Source organism: Perissodus microlepis, chromosome 5, assembly GCF_051167445.1.
Source record: "Perissodus microlepis isolate ML-2025 ecotype Zambia chromosome 5, ASM5116744v1, whole genome shotgun sequence".
Taxonomy (NCBI): Eukaryota; Metazoa; Chordata; class Actinopteri; order Cichliformes; family Cichlidae; genus Perissodus; species Perissodus microlepis.
This window is the reverse complement of record NC_140465.1, coordinates 15,607,633-15,624,714: the sequence shown is the minus strand read 5'-3', so window position 1 is coordinate 15,624,714 and position 17,082 is coordinate 15,607,633. Positions and strand designations below refer to the sequence as shown.

Here is a 17,082-nt window from a genome sequence, read left to right as displayed (position 1 = left end):
GCCTTGCTCTCTGTCTCGACGGTACCATCCTTTTAACCAGAGCATTTGGCAGAGAGCCACACCAGCTTCCACAACACTACTTTAAAAACTAAGGTCTCCTCACTCCTGCCCTCCTCCCCTCTCTAATTTTTGCACTCGCTGACATCTTGAACTCGAGTTTTCTCTGCCAGTTTTAATTTCTTATATCTTGCCAGTAACAGTGCCAGCTGAGGATTTTGTTACCTGGTTCTCAATATAAGAAAATGTGAAATTCTATTCTTAATTGAATCACATAGGTACATTGATCTGATTCTTTCCTTTCCATTTGTCTCCCTGCCTCTCTCCTCTTTGTCTCTCTCTCCTTTTATAGTAATGGGATACTTTATTGATATTCTGGGTGTCTGGGACAGAGCCATGACTCTGCAGTTATGCTATCCATTTGAAATGCACTAAACCCAGTAATCCCTGTTTGAGTATATCAGAAAACTCTGGATTTTTCAGTCCAAGTAATCCAACTTGTAAGTTCATGGAAACACTGGTCTTGCAGATGGAACAGGTGACATACAGTGACTTTTGTTACAGCAAGCTCACAGAGTCTGTGATTTACCAAGAACAAATGATTTCTATTATACTCTAATGCACCAAGCCAATAAAGTGCAGCTTCCCAGAATTATTCTCTTTACATTTGCTGTTTTTCCTCCAGGTGGAGACATACAAATAAGCTACAATAGAACAAATATGTGTTGCAAGTATAAAGTGTAATTGCAAGGTTGCAAACTAAAAAGTCATGATATCCCACTGTGCCATTTAAGAATATTAGCTCAAACTGTGAAATCTAAGTTATAATTGAGGATTACATGATAAGCATACGGCACTGCAACAACTATAAAAAGTATGACTCAGTCTGGCGTAAATATTAAGCATTAAAAGAAGATTTGAGGCAATGCCTTCAGATCTCTCAGCAGTCTCCGTATGTGCCTGTTTGTGTAAAGTAATTTTAACCGAGGTCTGCAGACAGTCCAGCATAAAGTTGATGTAATACAGAGCATGCTCTGTGTCGACTGGGTGTGGCACTCTTTGTGTCTCCGGTGATGCTCAATACCTCTGATAGAATCATAGCCATTCAAGTGATTACATATGTTACAACACACATGTGACACAGTCTATCATGTTATTTCCTCCTTCTAACACATATACCCACACGCCGTTACAGATAAATCAGCAGCCTTTATTCAAACTCAGTATTTTCTGATTAGATTTAAATTTGGGTTTCCTCTTCCTGAAGGATCATCTGCAGCACCCTGTAGTGTAATTAGTCTAATCTCTTTTTTTACATCTTTCATTCACACTCACACAAACGCACTCAGTTTTGCTCTGCACTTCAGATCTGCAGCTACTGCCGAGGTCTGGCTCTCTGTGTAACAAATGGCCTGTTAGCCTTGGCTCTGTAATCTAATCAACCTGCTGTATGATCAGTAATGCTTTCTTCTTTCCCTCCCCCTATTTGCACAGAGCTCATCTCACTTTCTATTGTTTCCAGATTCTGCTCCAACCAGCCAGAATGGCTTCTGTCAAAGTTTCTTATCCATCCTGAGACTACCTGCATTTTTACACTAGCTTTAACTGTGTTTATGTGAGGCACATGCACTTATGCCCACATTTAAAAAAACATCATAGTCAGTGATTTTTGAGGGCGACTGTATCAATAATACTAACCACCAGCCAGATGCTGCCATTAGCATTGATCCTTCTGGTTCTCTGAGTATTCCCGAGGGGGCATGCCCTCAATGCTTCTTCTTTGACACTGTCAGGATAGAATATCTTTTCCCATTTCAACCTGCTGAACTCAGTGTGTGCATCGTGTTTCAAATGAAAGAAGATATCACACCCATGTGGAAAAATAGGGAGTAAATATACTGTGCTGAGATTTCATTATCGGGGTGAAGGGAGTTCATGTATTGGGTGTGGTCTGGGATTAGATATCAGATCAAAGTTGAACAGCAGTGATCGGTGATAGCAGCACAGAGCACTACAGCATAAAAACCTAACTTATAGAAACATTTACAAAATTTTGTCATTTTAATTTCACTTTTAACTTTTATATTTTGCACAGAAAAAAGTCAGAATTTCTGGATGATGCTGTTGAGCTCATTCTCCCTCAGAGTGGTCGTGTTACAAGCAATATATGCCTTATAAATGTCCCAAATCAAATATGATAACACTTTTGGAAGTTTCAGGGTGGCAAAAATCAAAATGTGAAGAACTTTCATACAAATCGAGATACGTGTGTAGGTTTAAGAAGTGAAAAATGTAGTTGTGTGAAGAATCTGATAATATCAAATGCCTTCACAACTGGTTAGTCAGTAGTTAAATGTATAGTTCGTTTTTTAGGTTATTAAACAGAAAGTTGTTGTTGTACTCATAGATATACGTTGATCGGAGTGTAATTGTGTCTTCTAACAAATTGATGCATTCTTATGAACTAATCTATTAAAAATACATAGGAACAGGTGTTGGTTTCTGGAAATATTAATCTGTTAATGTTATGCCAGCCAGTGTTTGGGTCGAGTGTCCCTGATTGCTCAATTCTAAATACAGTATGATTACATTTTGATATTATGTGAGAATTTATTTGCTAAGTCCAACAATGTTAGCTCTACTTCATAGAAAGTTTAGCTAACAATGGCTAACATTAACAAGTTGACAGCAGGAAAAGTAGCACTTAATGGCAGAAACTTTACACACATCCTAAACAACTCACTTCACTATTGCTATCATCACATGGAAGTGAACTACACTGACTCCTTTCACAATGTTTTACAGCCTCTTCCAAAGTACCCGCCAAAGTGACACAGGTAAATGTAACATCATTTTCTTACATGGCGCCACCATGACGAAGGTGCCCTTATACTCTTGAAATTAAAGGGGCAAAAATATAGAATTCAGTTGACTGCAATCTGCAGTCTACTGACATCTAGTGGTTCAATTTCACACACTGTAACTTTAAAGCAGGCATGAATGTTTGGACTTTTAAAAGGTACAAAAAAGCATTAGAAATGGTTGAAGCAATTCTGAATAAAATAAGACAGTGGTTCCCAAACTTTTTTTGCTGGGCCCCCCTTTGTTTTACATGAAAAATGTTCACGTTTTTCACGTCACGCTGTGCGCCACGTTATTGTTTACATGAGATGAATTGCAGAATGGGAGATAGAGACAAAATACTGTTTCTGTTAATCTGACTATCTTCAGGTTTTACACCAGTTACTGTCCCTCTATTTAGAAAGGCAGAGGCGTCACGGTGTGATTATTTTACGTGTAGTTGGGGTTTTTTTTCCTGTGTAATAATATTCAACATTGCTAACAATACATTTTTCAAAAAATGCCTCTAAATGGGTTTAGAAACATAAACAGCTGTGGGATACTGTTTGTCCGTGATTTGAACCGGGGGGACAAATCGTGGCAGGATCAGCCTGATATTATTTGTATCCCACTGTAACTTTACTGTATAAAGAGCTAACATCTCCAAAATGTCAGGAGTAGTTAGTTATTATAACAAGTGTTTGTGAACTAAAAATCAAGAATGTGGGATACTGTTTGTCCGTGATTTGAAGAGCCCAGCGCTGCTCCCGACGAAGGGAAAACCAATTCTGCAGGGGAGACCTACCTCGGCACTTGTGCAGGTGAAACCAAAGGGAAGATATGCTTGCTATGCTATGATATCCCCACACTTTGGGAAGGTCTGAAATAAGATGTGGTAATACTGTGTTGTTTAGGATAACATAATGCATGCTGAGCATGTTGTTATGAATGCAAAAGAGTGTGAAAAATATTTCCCATTAAACTGCTGGATGTGGTGGGCTGCAGCAGTGTTTATCATCATGTCCTTCTTGTAGAAGATTTTGCTGTGCTGAGGATGGATGAAGGAAACTACATCCATTTCTAGATCTGTTGCTAGGGAGTGGTGAGCAATAAAGAGTGTGTTAAATTAATCAGAGCCGTTTGGCTGCCTGGGTGGCGTCACCTCACTGACTCATCTCTGGTTTCACTGTCCGGAATAAAAGTTTGAAGAAGGCCATTAATCTAACAAAGAAAAAATGATATTGGACCTCCTGAATCTTTCAGTGGAGCTGGGTGACAGCACCAAATGTATCTTGCTTTGACTGGGACAAGTGGTGAGATTGTAGCAACAGCTACAATGCTGTGAGGGCTGCGATATATATCATCAGTGAAAAACAATGGCCTCCCAGAAGGGCTATTGGGTCGTGTCTTGGCTGAGTAGCATGTCAGGAATGAATGGAAGTGATTGAACAGGACTGAGAACATGTGACCAGGAGACATGTTAATGGCTGAGCATGATTAATGGCTGCATTTGGTCATTAGTGTAATGGAGCAGCACAGTCGTGAGCAAGCCGTAGGAAGGATATTCATTTGGAATCTTGTTTATGCAATTTAAGTGAGACAGTTAAAGGACATGTGGAGCAGTGCACATATGCAGATGCAGCATATGCATATTAACTCTTGGTTTTACAGTGCGCTTTTATGGTCTCAGTGTACAGCAGTAAAACCATTTTTCAGTAAAAACAATAATTAACATTTGAAACAAGAAAACATGTCACTTTAGACTTTGACTCATGAATACGAATAATAATATGAAAGCCACATTCCCCTTGGCTTCCCTTTCACTCCATGTCTTTCTTCTATATAAAGCCTCTTCCATTAAAGATTGCTGCAATGACGTCAGTTTTTTCTCCTTTACTGCAGCGTGTCATACATGAACCTTACTATCACCAGTGCTTTGTTCCTTCGGTGCCTGAGTGTAGCCTGCTGTGTTATAGTAAATCATTGTACTCCAGTGGAGAATGATATTGATAGTAATAATTTTTTCAGTGCACTCAGCTACAGCGTTATTACAACCACAGTACTTCCTGACCACACATTTCATAATGTTGTAGTCCAAACAAGGCATCCTGCGTATTTTGTCATAGATTTTTGAGTGCCATGTATTAGTTTCTACTTAAGAAAACTGCTGTTTGGTGTTGGGGAAAGTACTTTGAGTTGATTTTGCATTGTTCCAGGTACTTTACATGCGAGTACCATTTTCAATCAGGGCGTTTTCTTTCAAACTTAACAGGATGTTTTTTTTAATTGTATGGATTGTAGATCTGCAAATTTAAGAAGCTTCGTATCTTTACACATGCAGCACGTATTCCATCTCTTGAACTATCATCACTGTAGCTTTCCTGACCTACAGATTAATGTTATCACTTGAATTTTGTAAACTCACCTGCCACAACACACCTGTTCAGCTGCTTTTTACTGCAAATATCATTCAGTCATGTGGTAGCAACTCAGTGCACTTTGCCATGTAGACATGGTCAAGCAAGATGACCTGTAAAGTTCAAACTGAGCACCTGGATGAGGAAGAAAGTTGATTTAAGTGACTTTGAACTTGGCCTGGTTGTTGGTACCAGGTGTCTGAGTATTTCAGAAACTGCTGATCTACTTGGATTTTCAACACAGCCATCTGGTCTAAAAAAGAAAAATATCCAGTGAGCGGCAGGTCTCTGGGAGAAAATGCCTTGTTGATGTCAGAGGTCAGAGGAGAATGGCTATGCTGCTTTGAACCGCAACAGTAACCCAATTACAACCAAGATATACAGAAGAGCATCTGTGAATACACAAAATATCAAATCAGCACCAGAAGATCAGACGGGGTGCCACTACTGTCAGCCAAGGACAGGAAACTGAAGTTATAATTCTCAAGGACTTAATAAAATTAGATAATAGAAGATTAGAAAAACCTTATTTGGTCCGAGTCCCAAATTCTGCTCATTATTCAGACGGTAAGATCAAAAGTGGGTATAAACAATCTAAAAGCATCAAGCATCAGTGTCAGAATGACTGAAAAAAAATCAGGCAAACAAACAATGGTGATAAAGTTCCATTTTATTAATTTCAGGGTATCAAATGATGTTCAGTTATACATTTTCTCTCATTTATATTGTAAAGACATTGAATGGAAATGTGCTAGTATTGATTTTCCAATAGGTTTAGTATATGTAGGCCACAAATAAGAGAATGTGTTATGACTTCTCTAAACTATCAGGTCCAATTAATACAAATATTATGGATCAAAATAAATATTAGTTTCCACTTCAAATGCTTGAACACCTTAAACACACTTTTACAGTTGCACAGGTACTCCTGGTTCCTACATATCTTGTACATGGGGCTTCTTTTCACCTCATTGGTTCTGGTTTAATGGCAGGGAGTTACAGTGTCAGAGACAGTACAGACAGTATTCTGTTTATAGGCGATATGTTAGCAAATATTGTTGATGTTGAGTGCATTTATTAATGACAGTATTCACACAATCCTTCCCTGAAGCAGTGGACGGCTCTCTCCTGGTGACTGTCTACTCAGCAAGTTCCACAAGAGCAAAGGCACTGATGTTACTGCAGAGATGCCTCCATTATTAGCACGGTCTTCTCTCAGCGGCTGGTACTGCTTGAAACGCCTGTTTAGAAAAATTGCACTTACAGCAATATCACTTAAACAATCAACATCAATCAGGAGCAAACTGACAACTGTCTTTTTACACTGTCGCTAACTTGGTTTCCCCCCTCCAAAACAAAACAGGTGATGGGTCTGACTGTTAAACTGATTGCTAATTGGCTAACAACTTGTCAACCAGACAGATATTCCTCCTTTTTGGAACATAGTGTAACTAAGATTTACAATTATAGATAATTATTTTATTAAATATGGCCCGACATGAGCGAAGAAGCCTATAAACTTTGCAAGAAAGTGTTTGCAGAGGTCAGAACAGGAAACTATTTTCCCATAGACTTCTATAGGACTGGAAGTCTTTGTGTAACCACAGCTATCGCCATCTGGTGGCCTTCAGAGAGAATGCAGGTTTAAGGCACTTAAGCTTAAACCAGCTGTGGTTTCATTTTTCTGGTTTTATAATGCCTGTGGGCTGCTCTCAGTCTTTGTGTCAAACTCAGCTAACACACCAGGCTGGCTAAGACACTTAATGTAGAAGACAGAGGCCCAAAGTGGGTCGAATCAGTTTTCTTATCTAATTCTTGCAAAGAGAAACTGTAACTTTATAAAATATTGTATGATTCCACTGATGAAGGTAAAATTTATACTGGATGTCGCAATATATGATTTACAATGCAATAAGCAGCCACTTGTGATGTTCCAAAGGAATCTATCCTTGGCCCTTTACTCCACCTATAACTGTTTATGCAATATTTAAAATGTAATATGAATATTCAGTTTTCCTGGTCAGCTTGACGTGGCTTTTTAATTTAGGAATGTGTGGTCATTGCATGCATATTGATCCATGATAACTGCGTAACATACAAAGAATTGTTGACTGTAAGAATGTTTCCTAAGTTTACCTGTACATCAAACCAATACAGCAGACGACGCAGGCGAGAACCATAACACCGAGCACCGTAGCAGCAGTTCCAGCTGGTGAACCACCGGAGGCTGAAAATGAAGCACGTAATGAGAAGAAATGAGAAAAAAAACTCTGTAAATTAGCTCATTTTAGTTTCTGGTTGTTGTTTTTCCTTTTACTCACCTACTGACACACTGACTCTTGCACTTGCCATGGCAAGACTGACATCATTAGTCAGAGAGACATTAAGGCAGAATACTCCAGAGTCATTGAAGAACTGACGAAGGATCATCTGACAGTCTGGAGAGGGTGAGGCTGCATTACAGATGGTTTGCACTGGCGTGATACAGTCAGCATCAGAGATAACAGTGCAGACCTCACTTGGCAGACTACAGGAAGGAGAGATTGAGGATGCAGAGATGTTGTTGCAAGGGAAAAAAAAGATGACTTGATGTATTAACTCTATAAAGATAATCTACTAAACAAAAAAATAACACATAACAGTATATTATGATAGTTTATGTTTGTTGGACTGTGTTGATACTATAATGTTGTTGTCTGTAAATTTGTGCATTGATTCATTAAAGTGGTCGGTTCGAGTTCGACAGGTGTTTGGATCGCATGTGTTTCAAGATTTAATGAGAAGTCACAATGATTAGAAACTTACCTCACTGAATGTTTTTGGATTGAGTGCAGTGTGAATAGAGATAGTGTTTAAAACTCCAGACTAAACTAAACTTCTATTGATTTAGCTTGTGCAGAGTCTTGATGAATGTTTTACTCACCTTCCCTGACAGGAAATAGTGACGTCCACAGCATTCTGATCCAATGCCGTCTCCAGTGACACAACGTTGGCCACTTGTACAATCTCGACACTTTCAATACCCTCTGCAGGTTTGAAACAGGATGAAAGAGAGATTTTAATATTACTAAAATTCTTTCTGTTAAAGCATTAGTGTCCTGTATATTATAGTATATATATCTGGACATGTGCAGAGTAGGGAAAGTGGACATGCTGGGAAAAAGGTGTGGAATATGAGGCTACCAGGCAGAAGGAAAAGAGGAAGACCAAAGAGGAGGATCATGGATATAGTGATGGAGGACAAGCAGAGTGTTAGTATGACAAAGGAGGACGCTAAGGATAGGGACCCACTGTAAAGGGTGCAGGCTAAAGAAGAAGACTGTTGTGACTTACGAACAACATCGACAGATGTAGCGAGGGAGCCGTAGCGGTAGACCATACAGTCAGCTGTCAGCTCTGGTGCTTGTCGTTTAGCCACAACGAGGGCAACCTGAGCTGGATCTGCTTCCATTTCAATCTGAACTTCACCTTCGGCTGGCGCAGCCTCGTCTTCAACTGCTCGTGGAAAAAAAACAGAGGATTGTGTTAACAGTTCTGGTAGAAGAGGAATTGTTTCCTTTCTTTATGGGTGTTTGAATTTACAGTATGTGCTTACCTGCAGCAGCTGCAGTAGCTGCAACTTCATTCTCAGTTTCCACTGCTTCCACTTCTGCATTAACTACAGCTTCTTCTACAGCTGTGGGTTCAGTGGCAGCAGGCGCAACAACATTATCAGCAGGGGCTTGTGTTTCAGCTAGCGCAACCTCTGCAGCAGCAGTAGCCTCTACAGCTTCAACACCATCTGCAGCTTCTTCCTCTGTAGCTCCATCTGTGATGGGAGCAACAGTGATGGTGTCAGCCACCTCGACTTCTTCTCCTTCTGCAACAGGGGCAACCGAGCCAGCAGCAGCATCAATCACAGCTACATCTTCAGTGGCAACTGTAACCCCTGCAGTATCATCTGCAGCAGCCGTATCAGCATCTGCTGGCTCTTCGGCTCCTGGTGCAACGGTGTCAGCAGCCACCTCTGCATCAGCTGCCTCCTGCTCTACCTCTGCGGCAGGAGCAGCAGTGTTGGCGGCAACAACGGCTGTATCTATTGCTGCAGGGGCCACCGAGGCAACTACCACAACCTCTGTGTCGGCATCAGCAGCCGCTTCTCCATCGTCTGTGTTTGCGTCTGCGGGCTGCACAGAAGCAGCCACTGGAGTGGCGTCTGTGGCGACAACATCCACAGCTATTGTATCTCCTCCTTCGACTGGGACAGCAGGGACAGCTGCCTGGCTGGAGGCCATAACAACTACTGCTGGGGCAGCAGAGGCATCAACAGGAGCGGCTGAAAGAAAAGCACAAAGCTACTGAGCGAAACAGCATACATGTAGAAGGTAAAGAGTCGACTGATGAGTTTTGAGATCTCACCAGCAGTGGGGTTTCCACAGTTATTGGGGATGCTCGCCATCAGAACCACCTGAGGCCTAAAGGTCCCAGCTGCAATGTATGTGTGTGTGACCATGTGCTCCCTGGAGATCAGAGTTCCACTGTTGTCACCAAAGTCCCAAGTGAAGCTGATCTCTGCATTGTTAAGGTACTGGCTGGGATCGTGGATGTTGACGGTAAAGCCAATAGCCTGGTTCTGGATGAAGTTCTGGTCGTTCTGATTTACATCATTGATTTGGGCCAGAGATATGGTAAATGGAACCTGGTCTAATGACGGAGCAAAAAACAAAGAGCTGTCATGATGAGAGCTCTGAAAAGAAAGAAATACAGGATCATTTTCCTCGAATTGGAGCTTAGAGACTGTTTCAGTGGTCACCTGTGATGGTGAAGACTGTAGAGGCATATCCGAGGGGGATAAACCTGTTTCTGCCACGGCAGTGATAGATGACGACTTCCATGTTGTAGGAGCCCAGGGGAATGTTGTCTGTACCGATGGTGAGTGAAGAGGACGGTCCATCTGCCACCTGCCAGTAACGCCCTAAAACACAGTCACATTAGGGTGATTTAGAGGACAGTAGCACAATAATCAGTGAAGCCTGACATACAGGGTGGGGTCGAGGTGATGCTCGCCACATAATCTGCTCATGATGAACATGGAAAAATGGGAAGCACTTGGTCCGAAATATCTCTTGTTTCAAATAGTGTTAATATCACAACATCAATTTTGTTTTAATGAAAACATTTAAGCAACTTATTTTTCATGACCTGACTGATACAGATGAGATAAAGAATAGTCCCATACGGTGAAGATTTAATTTTTTTCCATCTATTAGTAATCATTTATACTTTCTAGGCATCACCTTCATCGCAAAGTTGTGAAAATCTTTGTTTACAACAGTTAAAAAATAAAGTTAAGCACAACAAACATTTAAGTAGCTTAAACAAGCAGGTATTATATGAGGTATATGACTGAATATGGTTTCACAACTCCATAAACAGTTCCGTGTATGGAGTTGTGAAACCATGCAATGGTTGTGTAGCAGGCAGAGAGAGGACTCAAATGTAGGACTCTGCAGACAGGCGTCAACTCACTGGCAAATGGCAGATATAATTAAAAGTAAAAATGTAAAGTTGGAGCAAGCCGACTGAAAAAAGCTAGGATGAAACAGTATAGTACTAGAACATAAATCACTTCATAAACCAGCGAAACCCAAAACACTGGTTCATCAACCCAGGAACCATGACACAGTTTCTTGAAAATTGCTTAAAACTTTCTGTTTTCATAGTAAAAGTTGCTGCATCTGTTCTTACTCTAACCATATGAAATCACATTATTTTTTTTATTCCCATTTTTTTGTTTATTAAATTTTTCTCCCAAGTTTTGCTAATCAGAAAAAAAAGATAATAAAGATTCTGGGATACTGCAGCCTCGTCATTATGGACGGGCCTCGGGGGTCTGATAAAGTCCCTGTGCCCCCTCAGGGTTCTGCTGATATTCGACTGTAAGTTAAGTTAGCAAAAAAACCCCAAAACATATTGCTATAAGTTATTGCAGTGCGTGGAGGACACTGAGCAGATGGATGGAGGTCAGACTTTGGGATGTACCCCTTATGTTTCTTTGAAACTTCAAGCATGACCGTACTCAAAATTTCCAAAACGAGTCAATGTGTTGACGATATTCCACACTTACACTCAACAGTTCAACTGTGTGATGAGTTCACTGAAGCGCTCCGGCACCCGAGGACCTAAGAAGTATATTTATGCACTTTTATAGCTGTGGCTACATCTCCTTATGAGTGTACTGTGCGTGTTTGGTTGATCCCTGTGCCCCTCTGTCAGAGTTGGTAGCCCAGCCAGTTCACTTGGTCTGTTGCAGAGCCTGTGTAGTTGTAACTTACCCCATGTTTTCCACACAAACACATAGTGGGGCTTCCTGTTCTGGCTCCTGTTGAAAGGTGTGCCATCGGGGAAAACTCCAGTCCAATCAGTGTCCCGGTCTTGATACACAGCCTGACCCTCCTCATACTGTTTACCTGACACAGACAGTAACCATTAATCAAACATGCAGCAGGAAGACATATCTGGTACATTACAACTATATGACTTTAGTTTAACTATTGAAAAAAACTACAAAATTGGTTCTGCAAAAGTTAAGTTGCTAATATTACATCTCTGGTACTGGCTAATGCCTCTACTTTAAACCCCCCTTGGTAAGAAGGTTTCCTACCATCGACGGTGCAGTTATTTGCCCAGACCACCTCTCCTCCTGGGAGCACCGTCTGGTTTGGTGGGAAATTCAGATTAATAGTGAAGCCTGCTTTTGCTCCAGTCAGGGTGGGGGCATCATTCTTGAGAGCGAAGGTTACGTTACCACCTGAAAAATAACATGTCTTGTGAGTTAGCATCTTATGATCTTAATTTTTTTTCTTTAATGAAAAGAAAAATCAGTGAGCTCACCCAACCAGCAGTTTCTGAATCTTGGGTCTCCATCACTCCACACCGGGTACATGCGGGAGTTCCATGATCGATAACGAGTGAAGTGACTTCTCTGCCCTGTAAGAATTCATTGAAACTCTTTAGAAAAAAAATAGCACCATGCAGCAAGTGTTATTCTGCCAGCTCCCACAACTTTAATTATGCCCATTAAATGTAGATACACATTCAGCTCAACATTGTAATCAAGTTAAACTCCTGTGGCCTTTTACATTGTAGACATAATTCTAAGTATGTGTATATTTGTCAAGATAAGGTGCAGTCTGCTCATGTTTCTTGGTATTGTTAAGGTGGAGGGGTGTCAGGGTTCTTGGCAGTGTGAGTCACAGGACCTGCAATCCCCCTCAATCCCTTTCATGTGACTATCAGCTGAGCAGCAACATCAGTAATCCCAGTGAGAGGAATGAGGGCTCCCAGACACTGACTCACTGCCCTTTTCTCCCAGATAGTGATGTGTTAGTGAATATGAAAAAGACACTCTGTTATCTTTTTAGATATCAAAGCCTAAAATATACCCACTGTGACATGATTAATGATTTTCAGAACTTAAAAGATAAAAATACCATCTTAGACTTTATAAATCACCTTTGAAGTCTAAAGTCATTAATCAAAATTGGCATAAAACATAGTGTAATAGTATGAAATTGGACTGTAAAAATGTGTTTCGGGCACCTCCTTTTAACAGAGTGGAGAGTGTGCTGGCATGAAACAAGTGTTAAGTAGCTATCCAAAGAAAAGCTAAGCTTAAACAAGCTTGTAATTGGTGGGCATGAAGAAATGCGTTGATTTACTTCAGTCACAGTAATCCAGAGTAATCACTTTGCCTCTGCTGGTACAAAGTTCATGCATCACACATAGCAAATCACCCTGTCTTAACAAGAAACACATATTTAGCTCCCCAAATACTGTATTTTTTTAACCCGTCAGGTGATTAATATTTTTTATTTTTTATTTGTAGTTTTCCTATTTTTCTCTTTCATAAAAGTGGGCAATGAAATTAGTATAATCCTGCAGGCTAAAAAAACAACAACATTAAAAAGGTGCTTTTAAAAGCCATTACCCTTTTTATCTCCTTATATGATTTTTTTTAAGAGTAAATATCAAAGAAGTTACTTTCTTCTTCTTCAGAGGTATACCTTTAGAAGAAAGAGTTATAAAACACACATTAAACAACAATTTGGTGTTCGTTCTTGGCTGTAATTTTGGATGTATACTCACTGGTTGCAGATATTGTAGTAGCAAATGCTAAAACAAGCAGCACCAAAGTTTTCATTGTGTGTTTGGTTTTCTCTCCTCTCTGAGCCCTGATCCTCACCCTGCAGTCCTGATCCCCAACTCAACTCCCAGAGACTTAACAAAAGTCTCCTTACCCTCTTTAAGAAGGGCCTGGACCTCAATTACCATAAAGTTTCTTCTACCCTCTGACATCACTCGTCTGCAAATTGGCACCTCCCCCTTTTTTAGGAAGAGTTTAGAGTTTTATTAGCTTCAGTTGTATTTGGCAAAACTGTGGCTTTTATTCATAACTTTTACCATTGATAAAGTTGTATTATTACATTTTTAATCTTACCTGAGCCAGCTGGTTTATTTCCTTTGAACTGTTGTCATTGGAGAGCCTCATGTTAGCCATATTTCATCACCTTTTTTTCAGATTCTGCTTGTTACTGTCAGAAATCTCCAGAACTCAAGAAACTGTACAGAGAACATATTTGTGGATAAAGTGCATGTTAATAATTCACATCCTTAATAAGTGCATACTGGAAAAATCAATGGATCCTGTCTGGACATTGTAAATACAAATGTTTGCAGTACTTGTTTCAGGATATGTGGAGAGCTGTGTGCAAAGCTCGATGCATGTCTGTGTTTGACATATGACCTTACAGCTATGTGGGTATGGGCATCACAAGATGAGTGTGTGGACTGCAGATCAATAGCATCCTTTTATTTCCTCTGTATCCCGGTGTTCACCTCGGGCTGCTGCAGCTCAGAGAATCTGCAGCATAGATGACACACCCAAGCTCAGATCTCAGACGGTGCAGAGTTTCATGCAGCAAATACTTTGGCAGAAATGGCGTTATTCTGGAAATAATAATTTTCTCAGCAAATATAAGTCAAACATTAAAAGTTCATTCTGAAGGACATCTTACTGTAATACCTAGCTCCAACACTGGGAGCTGTTGTGTGAAAATGCTGTTAAGTACACCAAATTATAAGTTCAGCTTTGCCTGTGATCATTTCCAGGAAGACTCTTGTATGGAGACTGGGCTGCTCAGCTGCTGCTGATTTGTTTGGATCTGTGTGTTTGTAGTCAATCCTGGACTGCAGATGTGTGGCCACTTGAGCTGTTGAAGTGATGCAGTGGTTTCCTCCCACAGTTAAAAGATAGAAACTTACATCCCACAGGCATGTTGTTTGCAATTTTGAAATCAGAAGATATTAAAGTAATTAATAAGGCTATGGTGGATTTCATTCGGGCAGGAAGAAAACCCAAAATTAAATTGGAGACACTACAGTTACCGAAAGATCTGGGCGGGTGGGGAGTGCCAAACAGAAAATTACGTTCTCTCAATACAAGCGAGGATTCTCTCTTCCTGGATACATGAACATTCTGATCTGCCATGGCTAAATATTGAGGAAGTATTATGTAAACCATCCTCGCCTGTTAACTTTCCAGGGAAACGCCTAAATGACTTACCTCACGTAATAAAGCATAACCCACTGATATATAATGCTATGTGGACGTGGGGAAAACTGAGAACACTTTTTAACAGTAGTCTTCCGTTTAATATTTTGTCAACGCTTATAAATAATCCAGACCTTCTGCCGCAAAACAAAGGGTCGAGCTTTGTGGGATGGCATAAAGTAGGTGTGAAGAGGTTTTATGACCTCTTTAAACATGGTGAGTTTAAATCCTTTGAATCCCTGAAGTCCCAGTATTCTATGTCAAATACTGCGTTTCATAAGTATTTGCAAGACTTAAAACAGTTGGGACATGGGGGGAAAAGGCTGGAAAAGTAAGTGTTACTAAAAAGAAACAGCTGGAGGAAAATTTTGCAGCTAATTAGTTTAACTGCCAACAAATCAGTTACATGATTGGGTATAAAAAGAGCATCTTGGAGTTGCAGAAGGACAGTGGGAAGAGGAAAAAAGTAAGCTTGAGGCCAAAAATCAGCAGCACTGCATTAACAACATGATTCTGTCATGGAAATGACTGCATGAGCTCAGGAACACTTCCAGAACTCATTATCTGTGAAGACATGGTCCAGAAATGCTGCCGTCGTCTCTGGGATAAAGATCATTTAAAATTTACTGAGGCAAAATTTCAAACTGTTCTGCAGTCAGCGGAATCAAGATTTGAAAAATCTCTGGACTAAAGAGGAGAAAGATTTTTTTCAGTTTAAACAATTTAATGTTTTCCGTTTTAATTGAAAATAAAACGTGAGTTTATTAGATCTGCAAATTTTCTAAATTTGTTTTTATTTTCATTTTTTACAGCTTCCCGACTGAGGTTGTGTTTCAGAAAACTGTTAAAGAGGAGGAGAAACACTTTTCAGACGAATTTTTTACTTATTACACCCAAAATTCATTCAGGTATAACAAGTAACATGTTAAATCAGTAAGAAGGTAAAGTGTAAAGTGACTGCTTTTTTTATTATCCCCCACTTTCTAATTTTCCATTTTCAGTTGTTTTATTAATTGTTTATTTGGCTTTTTTGTTTTCTTATTTCCACTTTGTGCAGATAAATTCTTATACTTTATACAGAGTCATACGGAGTCATTTTGACAGTGACTGGTGGCTTTCCCAGTAATGTTCTCTCATGCCCGTGAGACTATTCAGGCTGCACTACATGTGACCCCTCATGCGCTACTCAACAGAGTTCAGGAGGAGAAAAAGGCCTCACACGGAGCACCTGACTTAACATACCACATACCACAAATAGGCTCATTTAGCCTCCACTTTTTATTATCTTAATAAATTTGTTCCTGGGTTTCAGGGAATTTATGGAATTAACACAGAACCTTGTTTCGTGAAATCTGATCATTTTCTGCACAAATTATTTGACATTATAAATATTTCTCATTTGCACTTAATAACAAGGCCAGTAAAGCCTGGAATCCTCAAAAACTATTTCAGCACAATCAATATAGAGCGTGTCAACAAAACTGAAGTCAGTCACACAGGCTTCTCTTTTCACGCACTATTAGAAACTGAGGGATGTGATTTAGAACTGACCCCAAACCAGATCAATAAAGCCATCTGGTATATGAAAAGTACCAGACTAGACAGTCAAATCAGTTCATGACCACAGCAGCCATCAGTAGTCATTCGGTGTGTTCAAATGGCTTAAAACAAATTCTCCTCATTTTTTTTTTTTCATTGTTTGTATTTTTCTACTAGACTAACACAAAATGAAGATTTGCCTAAAGAGAAACCTCAAACCAAGGTAAACACGTACAGCACAACTACTTCTACAAACACAAAGCTTCCACTGATACATGATGGAGCAGAACAATCAGCAGGCTAATCTGCTGTACGCAGGACCTGCGCCAAGGCTGCTTATGATTCACCATCAGATTATTCAGGCTGTGGGAGATCTCCTGACAGGAAACTTGCTTCCTAATTACCTCTGTCCACACAGATTATGAAACCAACTCCTCTAAACTGCAGGGAGAACAGGGAAAATCTGAATCCTCCTCCTGACAGAAAAATATTCAGACAAGTTACATGGGTCACTTTCTGTGGATCAGTCGTAATTTTACTGATCATTGATCATCTACAGGAGAAACTTAGTAGAGCCGACACAATGAAATGAGAACTAACATCTTTGCGGTGCTCAAAGACGTCACTTCACATATAAATATGCAACGTGGAGACGTGTTGGGCCTGCGGGCTTTGATCATGTGCAGAACTGGAATG

General features: G+C 40.1%; 1 protein-coding gene across 1 annotated transcript; it reads right to left on the bottom strand.

Annotated features, from left to right (window-relative positions):
• Positions 1–5,890: 5,890 nt before the first annotated feature.
• pmela (premelanosome protein a) lies at positions 5,891–13,531 on the bottom strand. The gene is made up of 12 exons (XM_084928185.1): positions 13,383–13,531; positions 12,129–12,224; positions 11,899–12,045; positions 11,570–11,704; positions 10,048–10,209; positions 9,654–9,938; positions 8,851–9,570; positions 8,589–8,750; positions 8,179–8,281; positions 7,577–7,782; positions 7,392–7,482; positions 5,891–6,496 (listed from the first exon to the last, which is right to left on the bottom strand). The coding sequence occupies exons 1-12, from the start codon at positions 13,435–13,437 to the stop codon at positions 6,346–6,348; spliced, it is 2,313 nt and encodes a 770-aa protein (XP_084784311.1). The 5' UTR covers positions 13,438–13,531; the 3' UTR covers positions 5,891–6,345.
• Between the last annotated feature and the right edge of the window lie 3,551 nt (positions 13,532–17,082).